The sequence below is a fragment of the Erigeron canadensis genome, chromosome 6 (genome assembly GCF_010389155.1).
Source record: "Erigeron canadensis isolate Cc75 chromosome 6, C_canadensis_v1, whole genome shotgun sequence".
Lineage (NCBI taxonomy): Eukaryota > Viridiplantae > Streptophyta > Magnoliopsida > Asterales > Asteraceae > Erigeron > Erigeron canadensis.
In genome coordinates, this window is record NC_057766.1 from 38,545,843 (window position 1) to 38,570,343 (window position 24,501).

The 24,501-nt window shown below is 35.3% G+C and overlaps 2 protein-coding genes and 1 non-coding gene across 4 annotated transcripts; 1 reads left to right on the forward strand and 2 right to left on the reverse strand.

Moving 5' to 3' along the window:
• Window positions 1–1,846: 1,846 nt before the first annotated feature.
• On the forward strand, window positions 1,847–1,920 carry TRNAR-UCG. The gene has a single exon. It is a non-coding gene; the product is annotated as a tRNA-Arg (tRNA).
• Window positions 1,921–3,788: 1,868 nt separating this feature from the next.
• Window positions 3,789–6,233, reverse strand: LOC122604056 (uncharacterized RNA-binding protein C1827.05c). Its single transcript, XM_043776955.1, has 9 exons — window positions 6,113–6,233; window positions 5,927–6,022; window positions 5,593–5,707; window positions 5,428–5,483; window positions 5,250–5,297; window positions 5,065–5,162; window positions 4,494–4,563; window positions 4,281–4,391; window positions 3,789–4,034 (listed from the first exon to the last, which is right to left on the reverse strand). Exons 2-9 carry the CDS (start codon window positions 6,020–6,022, stop codon window positions 3,987–3,989), a joined length of 642 nt encoding a protein of 213 aa, XP_043632890.1. The 5' UTR covers window positions 6,113–6,233; the 3' UTR covers window positions 3,789–3,986.
• A 5,148-nt stretch (window positions 6,234–11,381) lies between these two features.
• Window positions 11,382–24,002, reverse strand: LOC122603535 (transcriptional activator DEMETER-like). 2 transcript variants are annotated; one of them, XM_043776261.1, is made up of 20 exons: window positions 23,857–23,986; window positions 22,491–23,276; window positions 19,859–21,571; window positions 18,931–19,263; window positions 18,314–18,404; window positions 17,009–18,218; window positions 16,839–16,918; window positions 16,686–16,770; window positions 16,516–16,607; window positions 16,375–16,443; window positions 16,205–16,241; window positions 16,034–16,116; window positions 14,583–15,011; window positions 14,336–14,372; window positions 14,199–14,256; window positions 13,785–13,924; window positions 13,625–13,690; window positions 13,252–13,366; window positions 13,128–13,166; window positions 11,382–11,835 (listed from the first exon to the last, which is right to left on the reverse strand). In XM_043776261.1, the coding sequence occupies exons 2-20, from the start codon at window positions 23,206–23,208 to the stop codon at window positions 11,720–11,722; spliced, it is 5,511 nt and encodes a 1,836-aa protein (XP_043632196.1). In that variant the 5' UTR covers window positions 23,209–23,276; window positions 23,857–23,986; the 3' UTR covers window positions 11,382–11,719. The 2 variants fall into 2 exon arrangements, 1 of the variants encoding a protein (XP_043632196.1); XR_006324466.1 differs by lacking the exons at window positions 11,382–11,835; window positions 13,128–13,166; window positions 13,252–13,366; ... (2 more) ...; window positions 14,199–14,256; window positions 14,336–14,372 and having other exon boundaries at window positions 14,928–15,011; window positions 16,034–16,115; window positions 16,203–16,241; window positions 23,857–24,002.
• Between the last annotated feature and the right edge of the window lie 499 nt (window positions 24,003–24,501).

Consider the following 24,501-nt stretch of genomic DNA (forward strand, 5'->3'; position numbering starts at 1 on the left):
ATCTTCTTTATTTAGTATAAAGAAAGATAAAGATATCCTCAATTCGTAGCCTAGAATAGATATTAATTTATGAATACGCTATTTAATTTAGTATTATTTATTTTGATCTTGATTAAAATATCGATTGATAATATATATCCACTAAATTAGATAATTATATCCATTGAGTTTTACTTATATAATATATATCCTCAATTCGTAGCCTGGGATAGATATTAATTTATAAATACGCTATTTAATCTAGTCACATATTGAAAATCTTAATTTAGAAAAATCAAGAATTGTAATTGGTTAATTGAGGTTAGGTCAGTTGTGTAATGGTATATTAAGATTAAGATTTTATATTATCTTGTATGTGATTTTTATTTACTAACATAATATAATAAAATAATATAGTGTAGATTATATCGTAAAGACTAAAGACCCAACTTTTGTAAAATCACGATGTTTGATTTCTTTTCGTTAGCACATGCTACGATATGGGCATAATTGTTCTTAATAAATGCCTCGTTATAAATTCACACCATACTTCGGTACATTTATCTAGTTGCTTTTTAGATTTTACCTTCAATTAATCTGAGTTTTGGCACATGATGTAACACTGTTTAAATTATAAAAGTTATTTTATACAAATGTTATTGGCCAATCATACATTCGACTAAAATGTTTTCTTTCTTACATTAAGAATGTATAGAAACCTCACGGATAAGTTTTGCTAGTAATTTTGAATTTTTGATAAACATAAGTTTTCTCGTCGTTAAAAGTTAAAACTTTAAGTTGAAATTTATGAGAACATAAAACTATGAATTGTGATCTATTAAATTCAGCCCAACAAGAAAACCGGTGAGAGGCATAGTGGCCCAACCTCCACTTCAATGCGCACGTGATCCATCATTTCTATATTAACCTTTTCCCTTTCTTTTTACCGTACTTTTTTTTAACAGAGATAATTTTGTATGAGAAATGATAATAGTATCATTATCTTTAATTAATTTACCACAATATACAAGAGTTACAACACACGGTATAAGTCAATAATGCATATATGTGGTAGATTTATCATTTGTTGTGGTACAGATATCACTTCCCATAATATATCTTTGTACCGATACGAAACACACGTTAACAGTTTATGGCTTAGCAGGCTATTTACAATTCCAAAGTATATGGGAGCATATAAGCTTATTTTCGGGCTTAGCCTATTTACAATTCCATACAAGCTTATTTTTTGATAGGATTGTCGTTAATCTTAATAAAAAATATGTACTATTCATATCAAAATTTCATCGCCTTAAATTTATAGTAAAACTACCACTAGTTAATGCAATAGAGTTGTCACTAACAAATTTTTGAATATTATATGCGTATCCATACACCTGACAACTAATAACAATCCAAAACACATCGACAATTTTTAAGAAACGTTTCACTGACTAGTATGAGTAGTTAGTGTGACTAGTATGAGTAGTTAGTGTGAGATAAGGGACATAACAATAAATTCCCTCATTGTGACTTGTAAAGGACGAAGAGTGGTCAATTGATTGTCTCCTCAATGAGACGTCTCGAAATAGTACCATTGATATAAATTACCCACATATAGCATATAATTTCCGCTTTGGTGCCCATACATCTCATGGCTTTGTTCGTAATCCGGCTCGTACTCCTTTCTGAAACACATCTACTAGTTTAAAATATGTTTTCACTTAAATATCCAATATTTTTTCTATACGGCAACAGCATGTAACAGTGCCATCTTTATAAAATATCATTTCAATTAATCAGGATAGAAAAATCTATGAACGTAATACAAAACAAAAGAAAACATAAAATATATATATGAACAGTTGACCGCATAGCGCAGTGGATTAGCGCGTTTGACTTCGGATCAAAAGGTCGTGGGTTCGACTCCCACTGTGGTCGTTTATCGTTTTTGTATTGGAAATGGATGGACTGGTTTAACATTCTTGAAAAGGACCATGCCTAAAACCTTATTAGTCAAACAACCCTGATTAAGATTAATTAGTTAATCATTATTTCCCACCAATCTGAATTCTGAAGGAAGAATGAAATGTCTTTCTCAGATCCCATCCATTCAGTTGACTAAGCAACAAAGAATCCTTAAACCATTGTTTCAATTTTTACCAATTCAAACAAACAATATTTCACATTCACAACTCGAATCGAGAAGATTTTACTCTAGGGGATTTAAAGCAGCATTGTCAACAGAAGAGTCGTCTAAGAACAATGCAGCCAGTGGAGATGAAGTCCCGAGAGTTAAGTTGAAATGGAGTGAGTTATTATTAGACCCGGACCAGGATAATGTGGTAACGGTTGGGTTAACCGGGGTGTTGGCATTGGCGGGTGTACATGTGTTGTGGACTTGTGGCAGTTGTTTGTAGCAACAATGGCCACCTTGATTGCTGGTATGAAGTATACTTTTGTAGGGGTTCTTCTCATTTTCATTCTTATTACTCTCCTTTGACATTTTACTTTCATTTTTTCCATCAATAAATTACAACTTTAGTTAATTAGATGATTTCCCTACATCGGTCATGCTACATCTAACGTGCCCGGGGGGCTGAGTACGTATATCATGATGTATCTATATCTTTGACTATAGAGTATACACTTCTAACTATGTACTTAACAAGTCTATGGTCAACAATATATTGATCATGGCATCATTGCATAACTCCTTAGCAGCATTCAATGATGTGCATTTCCTACCAGATTTCCCAAGTGGAACCATGGGTCCAAGAGGTAGTAGCATGATCTATGGTGGGTGTTACATGACCCGATTAGCGTGAGGGAAGGGCCTTATTTGTTGATTGTTGATGAAATTTTGCTTATTATCACTCCATATGGTAGATTTGGAAACAAAACCTTCATTGTACTATCATTAGTGACTTGGATTCTTATTGACATGTTTTTTATTACTCCGTAAAATAATTAATACAGTTCTACTTAGCTATCAGTATCTTAACTTGACCACTTATGTAATTTTAATTATAGTTAGTATCCAAATCCTTATCAATTAGTCTAAGAAACACTTCAAGCATTTGTATGCAAAAAAATAGAACGTTATCTATTGGGGGCCACGAAGATTAATGAATGAACTTGGATGGTAACAATGGTCATCCCTTACTATATGAGTTTGGTCGGGTTCTTCAAGATAGTTACTTATCGGTCAGAAACTGTCGATGGTGACCAAGAACTCAAGAAGAGGGGCTACCTCCCATTCCAATCCCTTTAAAATGAGTCAGATTTTCGAGGTAGAAGATCATTGGCCCAAACGCATTTTTGTTGCAAAGTTCTAAGCCAGTCTAAGCTAGTCATTTTAGATACTTTTCTTATCGATCTAACTCTCGGACAGATGCAGCTGAATTCACATTTTAGGCCCTAAGTATTTTTAAACATGAAAAGGCGATTACATTTGTCTTTTTACAAAGACATAGAATTGCGTGATTTATCCAAACTGAAATATCTAGAAATCAAGGAATCATTAAATCCAACCACAATATCCAGAAATGAAATCAAAGAATTAGAATCTGAGTGAGAATTAAACAGTACAGTGCAAGTCTCGGATCTAAAACGAAAGGCTAACTCTCTGTTAGTGATTAATCTTAGAATATTCCAACAACAGTTCATTCAGACTATAATGGTTCCAGTGTGCGACTCAATTCTCAGTCTTGAGTCATTTTAGCATACAAATAACTTTCAAGAAGATGCACACATCATTACTACTAGTGATACTGGGCAAAAGATCAAAGCATCTGAAATATTACATGTTACGAGCAAAATAAATATCAAAATTTTCATTCATTTCCTGGTTACTAGTTGCTACATCACAAAAAGTATGAAGATTCAAGTACATAGACACCAAAGCTATAACTACACATCCAGAAAACACCAGAATCTGATATGCTTGTTGGTACAGAAAGCTAACATCCATCAAGATTTGTTTCTTTCCTCACCCTCAAATGGCCTTAGTCTTCAAACCTGATCTTCTTGGGCGCAGGCGTATCATTGCCCACCTGTTAACCAGATCGAACAAAGTTAGTGTTGACCAGCTCACGAATAAAAGACAACCATCGACATTGGGTTAACAGATTCAACCCAATTTAAAAGGGTGGAATGATTACCACAACCCATATAGACCTTTCTTTAATTACATGTTTTGACCTGAACCTATATTGACCCATGACCCCACCCAGACATTTTGCTGACCGACTAATCCCAAATTGATAAGCACACAATTAGAAAGATCAACAGGTTCTTACAATTTCTGGGCACTCATAGTCAATGCCAGCAGCCTCAATTTTCTTTCGCCTTTTCTGGTCTCTTTTCAAGAGTCTGTCTACCAACTTCTTGTGCTCTTCAAATGTCCTTTCCTATATAATATTCACGTTTTAGTTAACCAATTGTTGCCATATCACACCACAGAGTTGAACTTAAAAGAGCTTTTTACTGATCTTGATATATGGATCTTATACCTTGTTATGACGTTTTCGTTCAATACGAACCCAGTCCAATGGCTTATAGTAACGGTTAACACCTTTCCACCTACACAAAAGATGAACAACATCCTAGTTACACCAGAAACAACACGCCTTACATTGCACACTAGTCAGTGCAGACTACATGGCTTATAGAAATAAGTTAAGAAAGAATATTTATCAAAACGTAGGCATACAACTACTGCAAGTCGCCTATGAAACTTGTGGGAAGCCAAAATCCATCAAATTTTGATTCATTTTCAAAGTATAATGATCAATTGTAGTCCTGCCTGGGTAGGAAGATAAAGACCCAGACCCATAGTCATAATATGCAACTAAAAGTAGCCAAATAAGAGGCATTGACATTCCAAATCATATGAACTCTTCTAGCGTAACTGCCTAATAGTGACACCAAATGCTAATAAGTCAAGTAGAATATTCTAAAAGTTTGAAAGTACGTGTTTTCTTCAACACGATACTCATATCAATAATCAACTTTTGACTTCAAATAATCCAGAAAGAATGTACAGAATTCAAATCCTCAAAAACAGAATGTTCAGCTGCTTACAATTTGGAATGAACACGTTCTGGTGGGATCATCTGAACTTGCAACAAATGCTCATATAGCAAATAGTTATGCATGGTTTCAGCAACAATCTTTGCCACCTACGTTGATATGTATAAAACTATAAACTTCAGGGCTCTGGAGAAAAAACTAAAACTTTAACTTATACGTAAAGAAAAGTAATAAACCTCTGGGGACGCAAACTCAATGAATCCAAAATGCTTCGATTTTCCGGTCTGTAACAAACCAAAGCGTTCACTAAATCAATATCATACATTGATAGCAACAGGCGGCATCCTAGTTACGGCTACATTACAACTTATATGTTGTTTATGTAAAACACGATACTAAAAAGAACGATCGTACCTTTTTATTCCTTGCAATCCTAACCCTCCTGATTTCGCCAAACTGCTTGAAAAAAGCTGCAAGAGATACATAAATGAAAAAAGAATCAACTTATAGAACATTCAGTTATACAAACTTTTTCAAAGAAAAGTTTCAGACACTGAAAAACGATAACAAAAACAATACCTTCCATTTCGTTCTCGTAAAACCCATGAGGAATTCTTCCAATATACAGCACAGTTGATTTATTTTCTAGATTTTTGCTAACAGGCAGTTTTCGAGGTGGACCACCTGCTAAAGGCTATATATTCATTCACATAAAGCATAAACAAATCAATAATATAACATAATAATTGTATAATATGAAACAGCTATAAACCCTAATCTAATATCGTTTCCATATATCCCAAACCAAACAAATAAATGAAATTTACTAATATCAGTAAATAAATACATACATATACATTCAGTAATTAAATACAGATAAAAGAGTTAGAAAGAAAAAAAAAAAAAAACTTACCAAAAATTCAGCGGATTCATCTTTACGAGCAGCGGTTAATTCGGTGGAACCTTTTTTTATTTTCTTCAACATGGATTTTTTCTCCTTTATCCCCATCTTTTTTTAAAAGAATAAATTAGAGTTAGTTACATCAAATTAGAAAAGAAAAAAACAAAATAAAATAGCCTGGATTAAGAGAGAAGATACCTGACAGTGTGTGAGAGGTTAATGTCGGACGGTGGCTGACTAACGGTGGTTTGCGGTGGCGGCGATTATTGAAGAGAATAATGAGCTGCAGCTTGTAACCTATTTTTGCTCTTAAAACTTGTATTTGGGGTTTTGTGTGTATTAAATAGTCTGCTATAAACCCTAAACTATAAATGCTTTACAAATTTACCCCTAAACTTATATTGAATGCACATTATTTTTTACTGATTAATTATATGTACTCATATAAATATTTTCTTTTTATCCTGTAACACTATAACAGTTATCATAAAGCAACTCTTTTCTACCTTTGGTATTTTTGGAAAAAAAAGTATATGATATTAAAATCAAGTAAGCTTGTTTGTAACTTTATATAGATGAACACGGGTCAAAAATTGGATCAAATTAATAGAAGAAAGTCATGAGCTTAAGGTATTCGAGCTGGTCAATTTTAAACATAAACATGTCAGTCTAAACTAATCTTAATTTCAAATTATGTAATAATCTAGGCTGGATGACGTATTATGAGTAATCGAGTACAAACAATAAAGAAAAGGGCTAACTGGATGGCTAAGAACTAAATTGGGCCTACATCTTTTTCATGATTGGGCTAAAAAAGGAACAAATACGAAGAGTTGGAACAAAGTTAATAACTGACAGTGTTAGTATTTGGGTATGTTTGGCACAAAAGCTTGGAGCTGAGGTTGTAGTTAAGGGCTTGGGGTTGGAGCTTGACGTTGGGGCAAGGGGTTGGGGCTTTTTTTCCAACTCTCTTCCTACGAGCTTTTATTTTAAATACCTTTTGGGGCTTTTAGGAGTTTTTCGGGGCTGGGACTTTTGATTTCTTATGTATTGCCAAACAGAGCTATAATTTTCAAATGAGCTTATTTTTAAAAGCTAAGGGCTTTTAAGCCCTTAAAAGCCCCTAAAAAGCCTTTGTCAAACAGTCCCTTTGTATGTGTTAATTGGGGTTGTGACAGCTTATGCTTTGTGATATGTGTACCAGTGATGAACGAAATCTATGTTAGTGGTTGTAATGATATATTAAGTATCCATTATTCATTTTTTTTTAATAATATTAAATTTATTAAGTAAAAATCAAGTTACATCTGAATAATTGGTAAGCGAGCAACAAGCTGCGCCGCTATCCCTTTTTGAATCAAAAAACATATTCTACTGAATACAAATCCTTGGTTACTCGGGCTTTGTGCGTCTTTGTGGACCACCTTCTGCCACCGCTCTAAAAACTGAACCGCCCTATGACCTTGATTCTCTAAACATGTTGCCTCGTGCTTGGCAACCTTCCTAGTTTCCGCCTTCAAAACTGCTTGGCCCGGAACGAAGCCATTGTCCCGCAACCCCACCAACGGGGACACCCCAGTGAGGTCGACGCATGCGTGCTTACCCTCGACCAACCAAACACAAGGAAGTCCGCATGACGCAGGGTAGATCTCCCATCCCGCGGATCAGTCAGAAAATTAACAGAGGCTTTATTTTTGGTTGAGATTCCGACACGCCTAAGCACATCCCATAAAACATCTCTAACCCAGTCATGACGGTACTTAAACCCCGACAATTCCTTACAATGGAGGGCATACTCGCCAACATAAAGTCATAAACAACTTAGTTTGATTAGAAAAGAATAACAACATAAACTCATAAACTAACATAAATTGTCATAAGTTACTTGCATAACTAACTACCAAAATGTATAAAAGAACGACAACATAAACAACATTTGTAAAACAAAATGTATAGATGGGAAATGCATATATGATGACGATGTAAACAACATATACCAAAATGACAGTCGTACATGTCATAAACACACATTGTTGTGCTTACGGCGGTTGTTACAATCATACAATGTATGGTTAATGATGATACTCATGTCAAATTGTGTAACATCCCAGTATTTTAAGGTAATAGAAAATTAATCTTTTTTGTAGTTTTGACATTAAATTAATTTCCTAGTATTTTGTTTTGAGTTAAGGGATTAATTTAGTTGGAACTTTAGTGGCTAGCGGGTATTTTACCCACAAAATACAATATGGGACGTGGCTAGCAGAGAGAAAAGCCAGCCACTAAGTTGATGATTCATGTTTTCCCACTCAAGCTCTTTTCTCTTCTAACTACTCCATTTTCTCAAAATCCTTCCATGGTTCATGCAATAGAAACTCAAATTGAAGAAGTTTAATCTTAAAAGCTATAACAATAATCATCTCCTATTGTGTTAGAATTGAAATTTGGGGCTTCCTTGGAGGTGGTGGTGACCGATTCTTTAAAGAAGAAAAAGAGGAAGAATTCTAATTTGAAAACCCTAATTCTTTGTTTCCCATTCTTGAGGTATAGATTTCATAACCTTAGTTTGATTTGTCATTTAAAATTAGGGTTCTTAGCCTTAGAGTTGGGGTTTTTGCTATTGGGGTATTCAAGTGAAACCCTAACTAAATTTGAATGATGTATGGATTATTGATTGAAAGAATTTGTTGTTAGTGAGAATCCCCTGTGGTAAAGATCTCATGGTGTTTGGCTAGTGTTTATAAAATAAAGCTTTATTTTGAGAAATTGAAGATTTGTTGGAAAGTGTTTAGTAGCCAAACACCATAATCTTAGAGTTGTTGAATGTAAGTAGTTGAGTCATGGAACTCATAAATGATATGTGATTACTTTTGTATAGGTGTTGAAGATTAAATTGTCGATCTTGTAGCCTTGTTGTGTCAACTAGCCAAGTTTATGGTGAGTGTATATGCATATAATCATGTTCTTGTTACTAGAGGTCATAGGTGGGTAAATTCCTATGACCCATTAGATAGTTGTTTGTTAGAACTAGTAGGTGGGTAAATTCCTACTAGTCAATTTGTTTATAAGAGCTAGTAGGTGGGTAAATTCCTACTAGCCAAATTATCCATGGCCATGTTGAAAATGAATGTATGTTGTTTGAAATGTATGAAAAGGCTAGATTATGATTATATGTGTATGCATTCACTAAGCGTTGCTTATGTTTTAGTTGTTTAACTCTTTTATAGGAGTTGGTAGTAGCAAAGGTAAAGAAGTGATCGAGTGAAGTTAGAATTTGGAAGCTCTTGCCATTTGGAAGGTTGGCATTTGGATAATTTGGGTAGATGGTCCCTTTTGATACCCATTGGCTTTTGATACATGTTCTTTGGTCAAATTATTTTTGGATGAACTCCTGAAAGGTTGTAGTTGCGTTGGAAACTTTAGTAATGGTAGAATTTGTAACTAACTTGACAATTACCCAAGTAGGGTTATTGACCCGCTTGTGAAATTTTGTAGTCAAAAGTCTTGGTAGAAGGAATGATTTCAATGTATGGGTGACTTATGCTCTAAAGGTCATGTTTTGATATTCGGAAATGTTGAAGTTGAAATGGTGTTTTGGTTTAACATTTAAAGTTAAGTGCGGGAAAACCTGATTTTGAACAAGTGGTTTGCTGCAGGTAGCCCCCACTGCGCCGCAGTGGGAGCCTGCTTTAGCTCACTGCGCCGCAGTGGGCTTTTGGTTATTGTTAGCCGAGATATATCACTGCGTCGCAGTGAGCTTTCTTTCACTTTTGGCAGAGAATTTCCACTGCGCCGCAGTGGAGGTGGTCTCGCCTCACTGCGCCGCAGTGGACACCAAAAAAAAAAATAAAAAATTATTCGATTTTGTTTAAAAGGGTTTGGGTCCTTACAAATTGCCAAAAGATTAGTTGGATTGCACAAAATAGACAATTACTAATAACATAAAGGATGAGGATTATTTTTCTTACAAACAATGGTGGGTATGTTCTACGATTTAATTGAATACTGGGTATGTTCTACGATTTGATTGAATACTGGGTATGTTCTACGATTTGATTAACATATGGAGTAACCGAGAAATTAATTAAGGATGAGGATTATTTTTGTTACAAACGATGGTGGCAAGTAGTGGTTGTAGCCACAACGAGTAATGAAATAATGGAAGTAAAGTTAATGTGTCTATCTATGATCAAAATTAAATAATTTAATTCAAGAAGGTAAAAATGTTAGATTGACCATGTTTTTAAGCAAATCTTTTACCCTTATTTATCATAAGTCCTAAAATAATACTACTGTAAGAGCAACATGGTTGGATCAGTGGTAAACACCCCGACCATAAGTTCGATTCTCATCCCATGCAAAGGTTGGAAGGCCTTTTCTACCATTTAGGTAGAAATGAAAGCAGTATCTCTACTTACGTAGAGGTAAGGTCTATCTACATTTTAACCTTCCCAATACAACGTCGAGATACTGAAACTTAAAATCCGCAAAAGGCGGCACTAAAGTGTTTTTTTTTTATAAATAATACGAGTAGCACAGTGACAGTGATTTGAGGGAACTCAAAAAACTGAAAAATCGAGCCAAGAAAGAAAGAGGAGGGAAAATAAAGCGGCATCATCAAACTTCACGAGATTTCCACCCCCTTCTTCACCCACCCGTGCCCCTATATTCTGTATCTGTTATCTAATACTATCCATCTTTGACTTCTTCTTCTTCTTCTCCTTCTAAGTTTTTCTGTACACTTTCTCACTGTCAGTTTTCTACTGCTAAAAATCCTAATATTTCTAGGGTTTATCACGACTCTGGATCTACTAGCAATCAATCAATCAGGTATGACTTATTCAGTTTTTCTCTATCAGTTATATATATACATTGTATGAATATATTGGAGTTGCCATGTGGTTTGTGTTTAGGGTAGATTGAATGTGTGTTTCATAGTTGTTCAAAATGTTTATTACTAGTCAACTGATTTTTACTATTATGTTAAGTTTTCCTGCTTACAAAAACCTTAAATGATTTTTTTCTTTTCACTTTAACAATCACACCGCGTTTGAAGCATTTGAAATCCGAACACGTTGCACCAAAGGCATGGCGTTGTGTCGTATCATCTACACAGAATCTCGGCCTTCGGAAAGCTGACATGGTTTTCACCTTTTCTTTTATGCCAAACAAAGTGTACATGTCAAGTGTACTGCCACATAGACAAATGATGATTTGGCGCCTATAGGCATGATCCTGATGACTCGACAGTCGACACACACTTTCAGCACAATATTCCTACATGTGACAAGTTGGATTTTTTTCATCTTTTTACTGAATGATAAATTTTTGCGTACACTACATTTTCAAAATTTGTATTTTATGTTATTTTTGTCGACAATTTTCTTGTAGTATTATTAGGAATTTATGTTTGACCAGAAAGGGAGCACACGGCAGAGATTATATAAAGTATGGTCAAATGTGGAAGTTGAATGCAGAATAGGTAGCTCTAGTTTAAATTTTGTAATCAGGAAGCTGTTCGAAACTACATACATCAATTTCGAAGTTAAAAAGCAACCTACTGCTTAACTAATTTCTTTCTTATGTAAGATGGGCTAACTGGTTAAAAGAATGGCTCTTTTCCGAGCACAGGGAAATAAAATAAAGATATCAATAATCTCACGTTAACTTTTCTCTGATAGCTTACATATGTCACCGCGATTGCATTAAAGCATGGATAGTCGAATGTACAACAATTTGTTGTTAGTCTCTGAGCTCTTTTCTACTACAATTCTCTAACCTGGAGCTTTATCTTTGTTTTGTAGTTCATTTATTTGCCTTTGTTCTTTGTGTGATCAACTTGCTTGCTGGAAAGTGTAACCTAGCCATCAAAGGTCTAGGAGACCTATTTACCCGATCAAATCCTCTCACACAAACAAATCCTGCAAATATACCATTAGATACCATATTATGTAGCAGACTTAACATACATTCAATATTCAAAAACAAAGTTTGGTATATTTTGCAACAAATAATGTTACACTATTGCATGATTGCAACATACAAACCTCCCTGTATTATTTGCACACGCTTTTAAGCTGTACAACGGTTTTCTTTATAGAGAATATTGTGATATCATTCTACAACAAACATACCTTTTTTACAAGACGATTTTACAGCTTAACTCTGTCCCAGTTAGAATATAGTGGCAAAAAGTGGACTGAGCTTGAGCAATAGTAAGGTGAGAAGGATTGAATTTTAGAAGAGCTTAACATTTTGTTGAGAGCATTACAGATGTACATTTCATAGTATGTGGTATGATATATGTAAAACTTGAATGAATTGGGAGAAATCTTTGCTTTGCCAAAGAAACAAGAAGCTCTTACCATGTTACTTTGGACCTTTTGATGTACTACAGGTTGTATGTAAAACAACTTCAAATCCATTCTATTTGAGCCCATTGTACACCAAATGTTCTATATAAATATGAGCTACAATGCTATTTTGGAAACACTATACTTAGGCAAAGAAATGAGTTGGAAGTTTAAGTATAGCAACATTTTTAGAGAGTATGTTACGGTGGGTCTAGAAAGAGGATTTGATTTGTTAAGAAGTCTTATTAACATATGAATCCATTTCAGAACCTTTAGGATTTACCAGCCACCAGTTTTAATTTCCGTCTTGAGGACAAGGTGTTGTATTAGGATGGGAGATGTTAAGTATGGTGGTTTACACTTTACACACCAAAAAAAAGGAAGTAATAAGTAGATAGATGTTATGATAACTTAAGGATCATTTTATGTAACATTAGGAAGTATCTTAACTCTACTTATTATGATGCGGTCATGCGTATCCTTAATTTCCATTTATTAGAATATTACGATTACGGCTCTTTAAAGTAGGTGTTAGGAATATGAGATGTTTTATGTTCATTTTAAGTACAAAGTAAGAAAATGAGTTAGGCCTCTTAGGTAGAGTAATTTTACATTTCTTGGGCCTTTTCTTCAAAGTTTCTGATTACCTACCATAGAGATATTATCACTCACTCATACAAGGTATTTGTCAAATCTTATTAATGATATGTCTTTTTACTATGACAATCATATTTGTTGGTTCTAATAATGGTACGTTTACTACTCTGCATTTGCGTAAGTAAATTAAAAGCGCTTCTTTCGTCTGTGTATGATCAACAGTTTACTTTATTGTTATGCTTGAGAATTGAAATGATACATACCTTTCCAAAAGCAGTATTGAATTCCTTCGGTACTTAGCCCTATCAACAAAAAAAGTCTTCATCGTTAGCTTGTAGTTTGAAATGCATGTTAATTTTAGAAGAGATGTTTGTCGTTAGCTTGTACCCTTAAAGATTGTTGACACGGAAGTCCCAAAGTAAACTGTTCTTCTTGGCAAGTTCCAAATCCATGCCCTTGGAACATCAATTGGATTTAGGCTTGATGCATGATCTGCGAACATCTGCATAATGCACATATATGTGTGACCTGCTACTAATTATTTATTGGTTTGGAATTTTATGTCTGGAAGGCCAAGATTATGGGTTTCAGATGAGTTGAGTGTCTTATGATATTTTCTATTTTTGCATACGGGACTTTCTGCTAATAAGTATAGTTGTTTTTGCAAGTGAATTAGGGGTGGGGGCAGGTTAGAGGGGTTCATATATAAATGTAGTAATAGCATTTGACAATTGATATGACGAACTTTCAGATTATATACCTCATTCACTTGGAAATATGTGCCATTGAGTGGGAAGCTTCCACGCATTGCTGTTCTACATGGTATCTGTTATAAAAGTAGATAAACGCTAGTTGGTTCAACTTTTCATACTTGATAGTTCACAGTATGTATCTTGTATTGTATAGATAAGGCTTCTCACCAAAATTGTGCCTCTAACTACTTGTAAATTTGCTTCCTTTACGTTGTTGCAAGAAAAGCATGTTGCCCGATCACATAGCTGGCCTGATTGCTGAAGAGGACATTCTATTTCCGGTGGCTGTACTGAATTTGCAGTTTCACCTGATAGGAGAATTGAAATTATCTTTTTATAATATATATGTGAGATATATGTTTTTTAAATTGATTGTTAAGTTTGGGGAAGTGGGGACTGTAACACACACAAAAGATATCAATCTATTTGTTTGGCACTAGTCCCACAAGCTTCATTTTTAATAGCATGTAGCAAAGGAAATGGTGGAGTGGTTAGGGTCTGCTCTTAGATTACTAAACACTTAAACTAATGATTGATGCTGGTGACATGTTTTTTTTTAATGTGGCAAAAAAATTGACCAACCTGGTGTCCATATTGCCAAGAGGTAGTGGCTTGGGTCATCGGGTTCTCTTTTGTCTAACTGAAAATAGTTTAACGTGGAAGTTAGATGGTTATGTATAGGCACATGTGATTGGGCTGGCAGCAGTAAGATTACTAACCCCTTCTAAAAGCTGATGTGAATCCGGAAGTTCATACCTGCAGTAGGGCGAAGTGAATTAACGTGGCAATGCATTATATCGAATTACCCTTCATGTTTTAAACTCTTTTGTGTCACATCCATGGTTGAACTTGTATATGTCACATTTTAAGTTACCTTTTTAGTTTAGTAGTCGTAATGTTAATTTGGCGCCTTCTTAGATGGTGATATCGTGTCATACTTACATTACAAAAACCTTAAAGACTTACACTAGATGCTCTGTCCGCAGCCTGCTAACATCTTTCAGTTTAGGTGTAGGGATGGAAGCAGCACTAGGGTTCAATGCAACCAATGCTTTGGACATATTGTCTTGAAGTTTCTTGTCATCTTGCATTATGTTCTGCAAATTGGTTGTAAATTCTTCCATGTTGAGTTTGATACTCGGGATTTCATCTGAATCTTCATAGTATTGATCCTCAATGTCGCTTATTGATAATTCTGCGGCTTCTGGCTCAGGTGTAGTTGGTTCCTCAATGATTGGTTCACAATTGCTCCCACTTTTATTGAGGTCATTTTCTACTGGAGGCAGTGGCAGCACTATGGACCTGTTAACCATTGGTGGTATTGGATCTGATGCAACAGGAGCATCTGATGTCACTATACTTTTCTCCTCTGGGCCTGGAAGGGAAAGTCTTGCACTGCACAGTAAGATGTTAGTCATACTATGGCATACGATAGCACACATATTCTTCTAGACAGATCAAAAGCTTTTTAAACAACATCATCTCTACTCATTAGAAAGCCAAATGAAATGCTGTTTTTCAGGTTGTAGTATGGCTCCTCGCATCTATGGATGCAGCAGGATTTATCTGGAAGTCCAATCGTTCTCTTAAGGTAATATATTGTTTCATAGATTAATTTGTCTACTGGTACTAATATGCTTTCGTGTGTGGGTTGTGTCTAAGTGTATGTGTGCATTTTAATAAAGTGTATGCGTGCATTAATAAATATAAAGTGGTTGGGAATTTATGATAATAGTCTATTCTAAGCAATATTGTGTTAGAAAATGTAACATTGGCTAGTTTATTCTTTAAAACATTTTTTAGAAGAAGCTAGGTTATGAATTGAAATGTTTCTTGCACTATTAGTGTTATATTTTGTGATCATTACTCTGCTGCAATATGAAGATCAATCTGTCTTATAAACTCTTGGAGCATGTCTCTTTTTATGTCATATCAGTAAAACTGAAACCAGGCATCCAGATGTAGGTTTGAATTTGGCCACACATGTATACTTAATTCGATTGGCTACCAATTAAAGTGTTTTTTGAACTATTAGTGGAATATTTTGTAACTTTTACTCTGCTACAATATGTTATAAACGTTTATACTACAATCTTTTCTATGTGAATCATGCTCTTGTTCATCATTCCTGTTTCACATAGGGATAAATACAGAAAACATCAGTGAGTGAACGTTGTTATTCAAACTTTACATTTTCGACTCTAAAAACTAATTTGGATGCATATTTTTTTACATCATGTCAGTTAAACAAAAATAAGGAATCCATATATAGGTTTGAATTTGACTAGAGTATGCTAAATTTCCAATCTGTGATCATATAATGCTTCATGGTCTATCATTTTAACTAGTAGAAGAAGCTGGAAGTTTAAAAATGAAAAAAAAAAAGAAGAAAAAAGGATAGATATTTATTTCCATACCTTGCAAAAGCACTAGCAAAGTGTCTGCACTCTGCTCTCATTGGACATGCATTACAATTTGGCTTACTCTTTGTGCAAAAAACCTTCACATATATTTATGCAATAATCAGAAAATTTCTATTCTTGTATGATTCGATGAATCTAGGACTTTCGGTGTAAATGGTGACATACCTTTCCAAACGTGATCATTTGGTAGTGTAGCTCATATCTGTAATGGAATCACATGTTAGTCAGTTCAAAAATTAATTAAATAAACACTTTCATCCTAGTTCAATATAATAGTTTGTTTTTTCCCAAATTGTGGGTTGTGTATGTACAGCTGCTGGGATAAGTATAATTACAGTGTCAATTGATCCAGCTTGCACAGCCTGGGCCAAAGATATTTTTGAATGGTCTCCAACACGGGGTACCTGTGAGGAAAGTAGATCAGTATTATATTGTTAACTTGGTCAATGTATGATTCAGGAGATCTTGATACTTACATCTCCAGTAGATGCAGCTGGAGTGATTCTGGTAGAGGTTGGAGTGGGACCCACCCTAGTCTCACTGCTATCCTCCCAACATTTGTGTCGACCTGGAAAATGATATTTAGAACGCAAATCTCTTCAATATATCCAATTCGTAGCAGTTTGTACTTGTAACATCTACTTACAGGAAATGCAAGATGATGAAGTGTTAATAGGCGCACACATTCCACACTTTTCAGCCCCAATCCTCGAAAGCTCAGTAAGTAATCCCTGCAATACAAAAAGATTAGTAGGAACTCAGGAATTATAAATTGTTTGTGTAGATTTTGATGCCGTACTTTGCTTTGTCAGGGGGTGCATCTCTTAACCATTCGAGGTCAATTGCCCCATGATCTCTCACCAAGCGATTAAGGAAATCCTGCATATAAGCAATAATCAAATCCTAAGCTATTTTTATCAACTATGGTATTAATTACTACCAACAAACAAAGGAAAGAAGTTGGAGTACCTTCATTCTATCAGCTAACAGGTTGTTCATTCCACGTTCTTTAATAGCATCAGAAATTTCATTGACATGGGCGCGTCTCAGTGCTTCATAATCAATCGAGTCTGATGCGTCTTTGCTTCGCTCTTTTTTCCCACCATTGGCCAGTGCCTCCTTTCTCAAGTTATCCCAGTCAGCTGTTTTGCTAATCTCATTCTCGGCTGTTCCTTTACTTGCCTTGGAAGTATCTGTGCCTGGCCCGGTTGGTTCATGAGAAACCTTTTGCTCTTTGGAGTTTGCATCAGTGACTGTATTTTCAAAGCAGTTCTGCTTATTTACAGCAGAAATACTGTCCTCAAGGTTGATATCTGTTCGTCCAAACATAAAGGAGTCTTGTTTTGGGGCACCAATTTTACCTATGGCCGCTGTTTCATCATCTCTTGTTTTCTCCTTGATGACTTCTGTCACCTGATGGTCAGTGTTCAGAAGCTGGCCTGGAACACTGCTTTGTAAGTTGTATTGGACAAATGGTGGTGCTTGGAACATTGGCATTTCGTCTTGTGGATATGTAACAGTATTCGTATGGTATGTGTCGGTCATTCCGAATATAGACGAAGGAAAAGGTCCGCTTTCTCCTCCTAGTGCTTCAGGGTTCGGCAAACCTGCTTTTTGAACACCTGGGGCCATACCCACTTGGAACTGACTTGGTGAAGTTGTCGGATTGATACTGTTCGTTGTAGGAGTTTGCATGTTAAGGTGAAGTTGCATGTTACACTCGGGCTCTTTTGGCAAATGATGCACTGCATGTTCTTCAAGTAACTCATGACCGAAATAGTCTTTGAGCATGGTAGGGTGCTTTTCCTCTGTGAGGTCTGTTGGTGTACCCGACTGTTTACTGGTTTCATATTCAGTATCCTCTGTTTCCGAGTTTGATCCCGAGCTTGACCTAAATTCATCAGCAGTTTGAACTGTGGAAGAGTCAAATGAATATTGTGATACAAGTAATTCTTCCTCTGATAGGCTTCTATACTTCTTTGGTACACCTTTAGATAATGATGTTTGATGTGTCATGCCTTCACATAATTCTAAAGATGTTATCTTTTCATGATGATTGATGACTTCATTAGGCTCTGCTACTGCTATAGGCTGTTCACATGTCCCATCGTCACAGCATGTTTTATTTGTGGTTGTTGACTTAAGGGGAAATCTGGCTGCAAGAGACATGAAGGCAGAACTGCATATGTTGCGAGCAAAAACAATATACATTAGTTTAGAATATTATCATGCACTATCCAAAGATCATTAGACATAACAAGACACCAAGTTCACCTGGAAAGATGATCAGAAACATTTTGGGTGAGAAAAACACCAATCACTGAGTCAACCACGGATCCTTTCCATCGTGAGAATCTTCTATCCCCTGTGGAAGGTACCAGTTAAATACTGCATATTACATGCTAATGTATTATAATTTTCATGATTTAGACAACAGGGGAGTTCCAGAACGACTATTTATGCTCATACCATGGGTAACGGTCACCCTTTATTTACATTATCTAGTTTTTATCTATTTAAACTCTGGTTAACCTATATGACCCTGTTTCTTTACAGTCAATGGTTTCATTGTATTGTTTACAGCTCATAATTTGTCAGTTTCAATGTTGTCATAGGGATCATCATCCTTCAACAGTCCTAAATTACCTACAACACTAAAGTAGATTTAGTCGAATGTGCAGTCTGCTAAACTTTTCTTAAACTTACATGTACGTCAACCACTGATGATCTCTGCTTAGAAATGAAGCAAGAAACCCTTTAAAGAACTAAATAAGGTTCCATCTAGATGATGGTAATTTCATTTCTTGGTGAGAAATTGTCAACAAGCCTTTCATGGGTTTTCTCTCTCTTAGGTTATGCATGTAGAAACTTTGAACTTTAATGATTTATACCTTGAACAAGATGCATACGAGCAATGAATGAGTCTGCTCTTCCACGAAACACCCGCCTTTCATTTTCCCACCATTTTTCTTTATCCTTATCTAGTGTTTCAGTCCCCTCACTCCCCTCAATACCCATTAATACCCTCCAAAGTCTTTCTGTCTCTGGATCAAGGTCTACTTTAGGACGTAGGTTTCTTTTTTTAACTGGCTCAAATGGAATCATGGCCTCGCTACCTCTGTACACAACAAGTCCATTTTGATGTTTCTTATTAATGTGCAGATCTTCTAGCATATGTGTAATAATATCAACTGAGATTTCAGTATTCTTTTGGCTTGGTCGTCCTGCAGGAACAGTTGGAAAATTCAGGAAATTCTAGATAGGTTAAACTCTGTAACATTTGAAAATTAGGACTTCATTCTAAATTAGCGGTGATAGTTTTGGCTCGCTTATGGATCGATTGGGATTATACTTTTGGGTCAAATTAAAAAGTTAAGTTGGTAATAAGTTCAATAGGCCTAAAATGTATTCAAAATTATGAGCTCTTAAACAGTATTGTTAAGAAAGTTAGATTAGTATTGTAATAAAAAAGCTCCTTCAAACATTAATTATTGAAAAACTTTAAAGAAAAGAAGACAAGTGTTTGTATGTCAGCTGAAGCTGGCACTGCCCATTACGGGTGTTGATGGGTCTAGTTGTTCAGGTTTTGGGTTGTCCTGGTTTGGATTAACCAAATATTTCATCCGCAGTGCGAATCATATACCTCAAACCCATTTGGCTCGTGTTATATTGGTGTGGTTAATTTCAACACCCCTACTGCCCATTAGCAAAAACTTTCCCTTTCTAAACCAAACCTATTTTGGCTAGTTATCCAAAGCACCCATTGTGCCACCCTTAACATCTACTTCAAGTGTTTTATGTTGGTTTTAAAGTATGTACCTCTTGCTATTATTGACGATTGATGATAACCTTTGAAGGGAGTAGTACTATGTAACTGAAGCCTCTCATCTGATCCTTCTAACCTTTGGTTATATGAATTTGGTTTTGCGGTTTGCTTCTTATCTAATGAAGTAGCAGTGTAAGTCGTTGCTGCATATCTAGAGTCCCCTTTTGGTGGAGTAGTTGGCGTTGGATTCCAGCTGATCATTGCACCCTGAGCATATCTTGATGCTCCTGGTATTGATCTCATTGTGTGGGGTTGCATTCCAGATAACACCTGCTGCTTCTGTAAATAATGTGTCGCGGCCATTCGTAGACGGAACGAGAGCTGGTCTGCATTTCCACCCCCATTCACTGTTTTACAAGACGGGTCGACTCTTCCAGAAGAATATAATAACTGCATGGCAGAGCCATTTCCATAGATGCCATTCATTTGTCTCTGGTTACCTTCAAGAGCTTGCAACTCCCTTTCCATCTTCAGTTTTTTGTGATTTTCTAATAAAATGCTACTCAAATTGTTGTTATCATAAGCACGGTGTGCAACTCCTATTAAGAATTTCTGGTACAACAGGAGAGAATCCATGGCATTCACATTCGAACCCTGTCTCTTGATGCCTCTTCTTTCATCTAAACTTGTCATACCACTTGTGAAAGACTGAGGGGTACCTTGCTGATGTGTGGCCACCATACCCGATTGAATGACACTGTTATTGATTCCAACAGGTTTGTTTACTTTATTATACTCGTTCTCCCGTGTATCTCTTGGACTCATGCTCATATTTCTTGCAAGCACATTCAAAGCATGGTACCTTCCATTAGCAAGAGGTGTGGTTGGAACATTTGGCTCATTTTGCATGCTGCTACCGATATATGTATTCTGCTGTGTCTCGAGCATTCCATTGATTCTATCATTTTGTTGTATGTCTTGAGGATTTGCATTGCCATTTATATCTTGTTGGGTGCAATTATTTTCATGGCTTTCATCTTGTGCTACACTGTCTGAGTCAAAGTTCAGTTTCTTTTTGCATGATTTTGGTGGAGTTTCAGCTGCTGATGCTGGTTGACGTTTCAAGTTGTCAATGTTCTTTCGCACATACTTTCTTTTCACAATGTTTTCCACTGGGCTTTCTCCTTTTGAAACACCCTTCCTCCTTACATACTTTCTTTTCACAATGGTTTCTACTGGGCTTTCTCCATTTGAAACACCCTTCCTCACGTACTTCCTTTTAACTCGGATCTCATTAGAACCATTTGTTGGAGTTTTAGGCGTTGGTGTCCTTTTAGGTTTCCCTTCTCTAATCACCCTTGGGCGGTGTTTTTTTCTTCTCGAGGTAGTCTTTTGCTGTAGGGTTTCATTCAAGCCAATGACATGTTCATCCCTATTTTCAGAAATAATGTGTTCTTTCTGTGTTGTTGAAATTGCAGAAGGCGGGGAGTCCCCAATGGTCTGCAATAGCTCATTGTATAGGTTCTCTGTGTCTGCAGTTGATACGGTTTGATTTTCATGACTGTCTTTTATTGTAGTTGAAGCTTCTTCGACTAGAAAGTTGATATTTTCTGGTACCCATTGATTGTACATATTCTTTCTCTGATTATCTGGTGTGATCGGAGCAAATGGAGAAGAATCAGTTACACCAGAGGCTGCTACATCTTGTCTCAAGCTTGGTGGTGAATTCAAGTTGTAGCGATTTTGAGAAGTGACCGGTAATCCATCTGTGAGAAATTAAATTCTTATCCAATGTCATGGAGTAATTAATAATATCAACTAGGTACAAGTAAATGTAAACGGTATATTATGCTATGCTTGCTAAACTGAAATGCCAATAACAAGATGTGCTAAGTAAACAATTTTAATCGTTGTATCTTTTGTTTAATTGCAAGAAAACCATTAGGCCATTTTCTTTCACAAATTAACGCAAAAATACTATTTATTTGAAAATTGAATTTATTCTCTTATATCTATCCAACCAAACTAAATCAAATATTACATTCTTGTTAACAAGCTAAACCAAAATCTATTATATTTTTCATTAAATAAACTCAATTTTACACATCCACCAATAAGAACTAAATTCATTTGAACTATGAAATACTTAAATAAATAATTAAATAAATGAACTAACCGGCTAAAATTGTGGATGAATTTTTAGGGGCCCAAACCATTATAATTAACTGACTAAGCCTTTTAAAGACTTATGGATGGTCTTATGGTGCGTTTAGTTATAAAAATTATGAATGTATTCTAAACATTTTATAAAGAACATTTTAAACAAAGAATGTGTTCAAATGTGATTTTTCCAAAATAAATATTCGTTAAAAACGTAAGTGTTTTTTTCCAACTTGTAACAATCCAGTGAAGAACACATTTCAAGGGTTTTTCAATGGAAAAATTCTCCTCATTTTCTTGAAAAACTTCTATAACTAAACACACCATTAGAAACTCCAGTCTTCTTTGTTTTTCCTTCTTTTTTTTTCCCCACATTTTAACAAGATGGTTAGGTTGCATCACAACTATTTTGCTCTATAGGACATACGTAAATCATATTTGAAATTATAATAATTATTTCATTTTGATTCATCCTAATATCAACATAAACTTAACAAAGCACACGCCTTTTGGGTTGTCCCGTACCTATCAAATTGTTTGAAGTGAACTTCTGAGTTTGTCGACTTTCAAGCATAGAAGTCCTAGATGTGGATCTGATAACATTGCCTTCAGCTTGAGTAGGTTGATTTGGATTGAACGGCATGTTTGATATGTGGATGCCATTGTTATGTGCTTCGTTCGTATACGGAGCACTTGCTGAGCTACTTGTTGAGCTTAAAATAGCTGCCACATCACCACGCTTCCAAGTTGCAGGGTCTGCCGAATTAAAGGCCGAGGCTTGGCTGGAGTTGTGATTTCTATAATCATGAACCACTGGTAGTGGTGGTGTTGGATCAAGTTTCTCAACAAATGCATTCAAATCAAGTGTGTTTTCTTGCAACAAGCCTGTGTACATTCCAAGCAAATCTTCCCAATTCTCAGTCTCTACTTGATTTTCTTGAACAAGAATAGGATTTGATCTTTCATTAATTATCTTGTTTGGAGTCTCTGGAGTCCAGGAACTCCTACTCTGTCCAATTCCATTACTTTGTAAAACTGTCTGCTCCATAGGTGTATTCCAAGAACTCCCATTATTGACAACCCCAAATCCTTTTTGAGTTGTCTGTGGAGGCACCATATGATCACCATTCATAATTCTGTGACCAATTCCACTCTCATATGGAATAGGCATTCCACCAGTCACATGTTTACTGAATTCTCCGCTTTCTTGGGGAGGAATTGGTAAATCCCTCTCAAAATTCATACTAAAACTCTACAGCCAACGAATTCTGAATGCAATTGCCTTATCGCGTCTGATATTCTAACTTATATCTGTTTCAACAAAAACGAAAAGCACGAGATTAAATTACCAGTATGGATTGTTAAGAATACTGTGATGGATTCCGTTTCTTGAACCTAACCTGCCCCCCATAAGACAAATGCATTTTTTCATTAAACTGATAATCTTCTCAACAACCCGTATTATTTTGACAGTGACAAATTACAGTAATACACAAACATTTCAAAATTCTGACATTATTTTTCAATTATATCACAGAATTACCCAAAAATCAGATTAATCAAACATTTTCCAGAAATATTTCCATATAAAAGATCATTGATTTATCAAATTTCTTATATTATTAAGAGAGAATAAAAAAGAAAATCCAAAGAATCAAAACAGAATTGGTAAATCTTTAGAGAATTTAATTCCTTAATTATGAAACGGGGTTTCAAATTAATAGAAATTGGACCAACAGATATCAAATTAAAACCCCATAAAATTAAAAACAGAATCACATGGTTTAATTAATTCATTTGAAAATTTAAATTACATTAATTTGATTAATGCAGAATAAGATAGAAATGGGATTCGTAAAGAATTTAATAATTTAGGTGAAGCTGAGCTCACCGATCTCAAGCTCAGGCATGATGGCCGGAAAATTTGGCCGGAGAATAAGTCAATGTGGGATAGCCAAAGTAAGTATTGTGTGTTTTGTGTGTGAGAGAAAAAAGGAGGGAGGGGTTAACAAAGATGGTACATAAAATAGTATTATTGAAAAAAGACAGATTGGTGGTGAGGACAAGTCATATAAGGCCACATCTGCTATAAAGTCATTTCTTCATTCAATCCTTAAACACTCACTCACTCACTCACTCACCCACTCACATGTAACTTCTATGCATTTACATATTTTTATTTCACTCTTGTGTGTTTCTTTATTAACTATAATGGATATAATTTATTCGTACAATGCGACGACGGCGAAGATAACAGTTGATGATGTTGACACCAAAGTGATGTTTTATTAGAAATGGCAGTGGATAGAGGGAAAAAAAAGCGTGTTTGAATTTTAGATAGAATATGTAAAAAATAATTGAGTAGTTGTGATCGATTAAAAAAAATAATAAATGAATTATACTTGATCTTCTTTGTTTTTCATTAGAAGCTAATGAAAATACTTTATGACACGAGTGTATTGTTTACAAAGGTTTATTATTTTGAAAACACATGTTAGTGAAAAAAAAATCGGGTTAATATGTATACTTTCAGAAT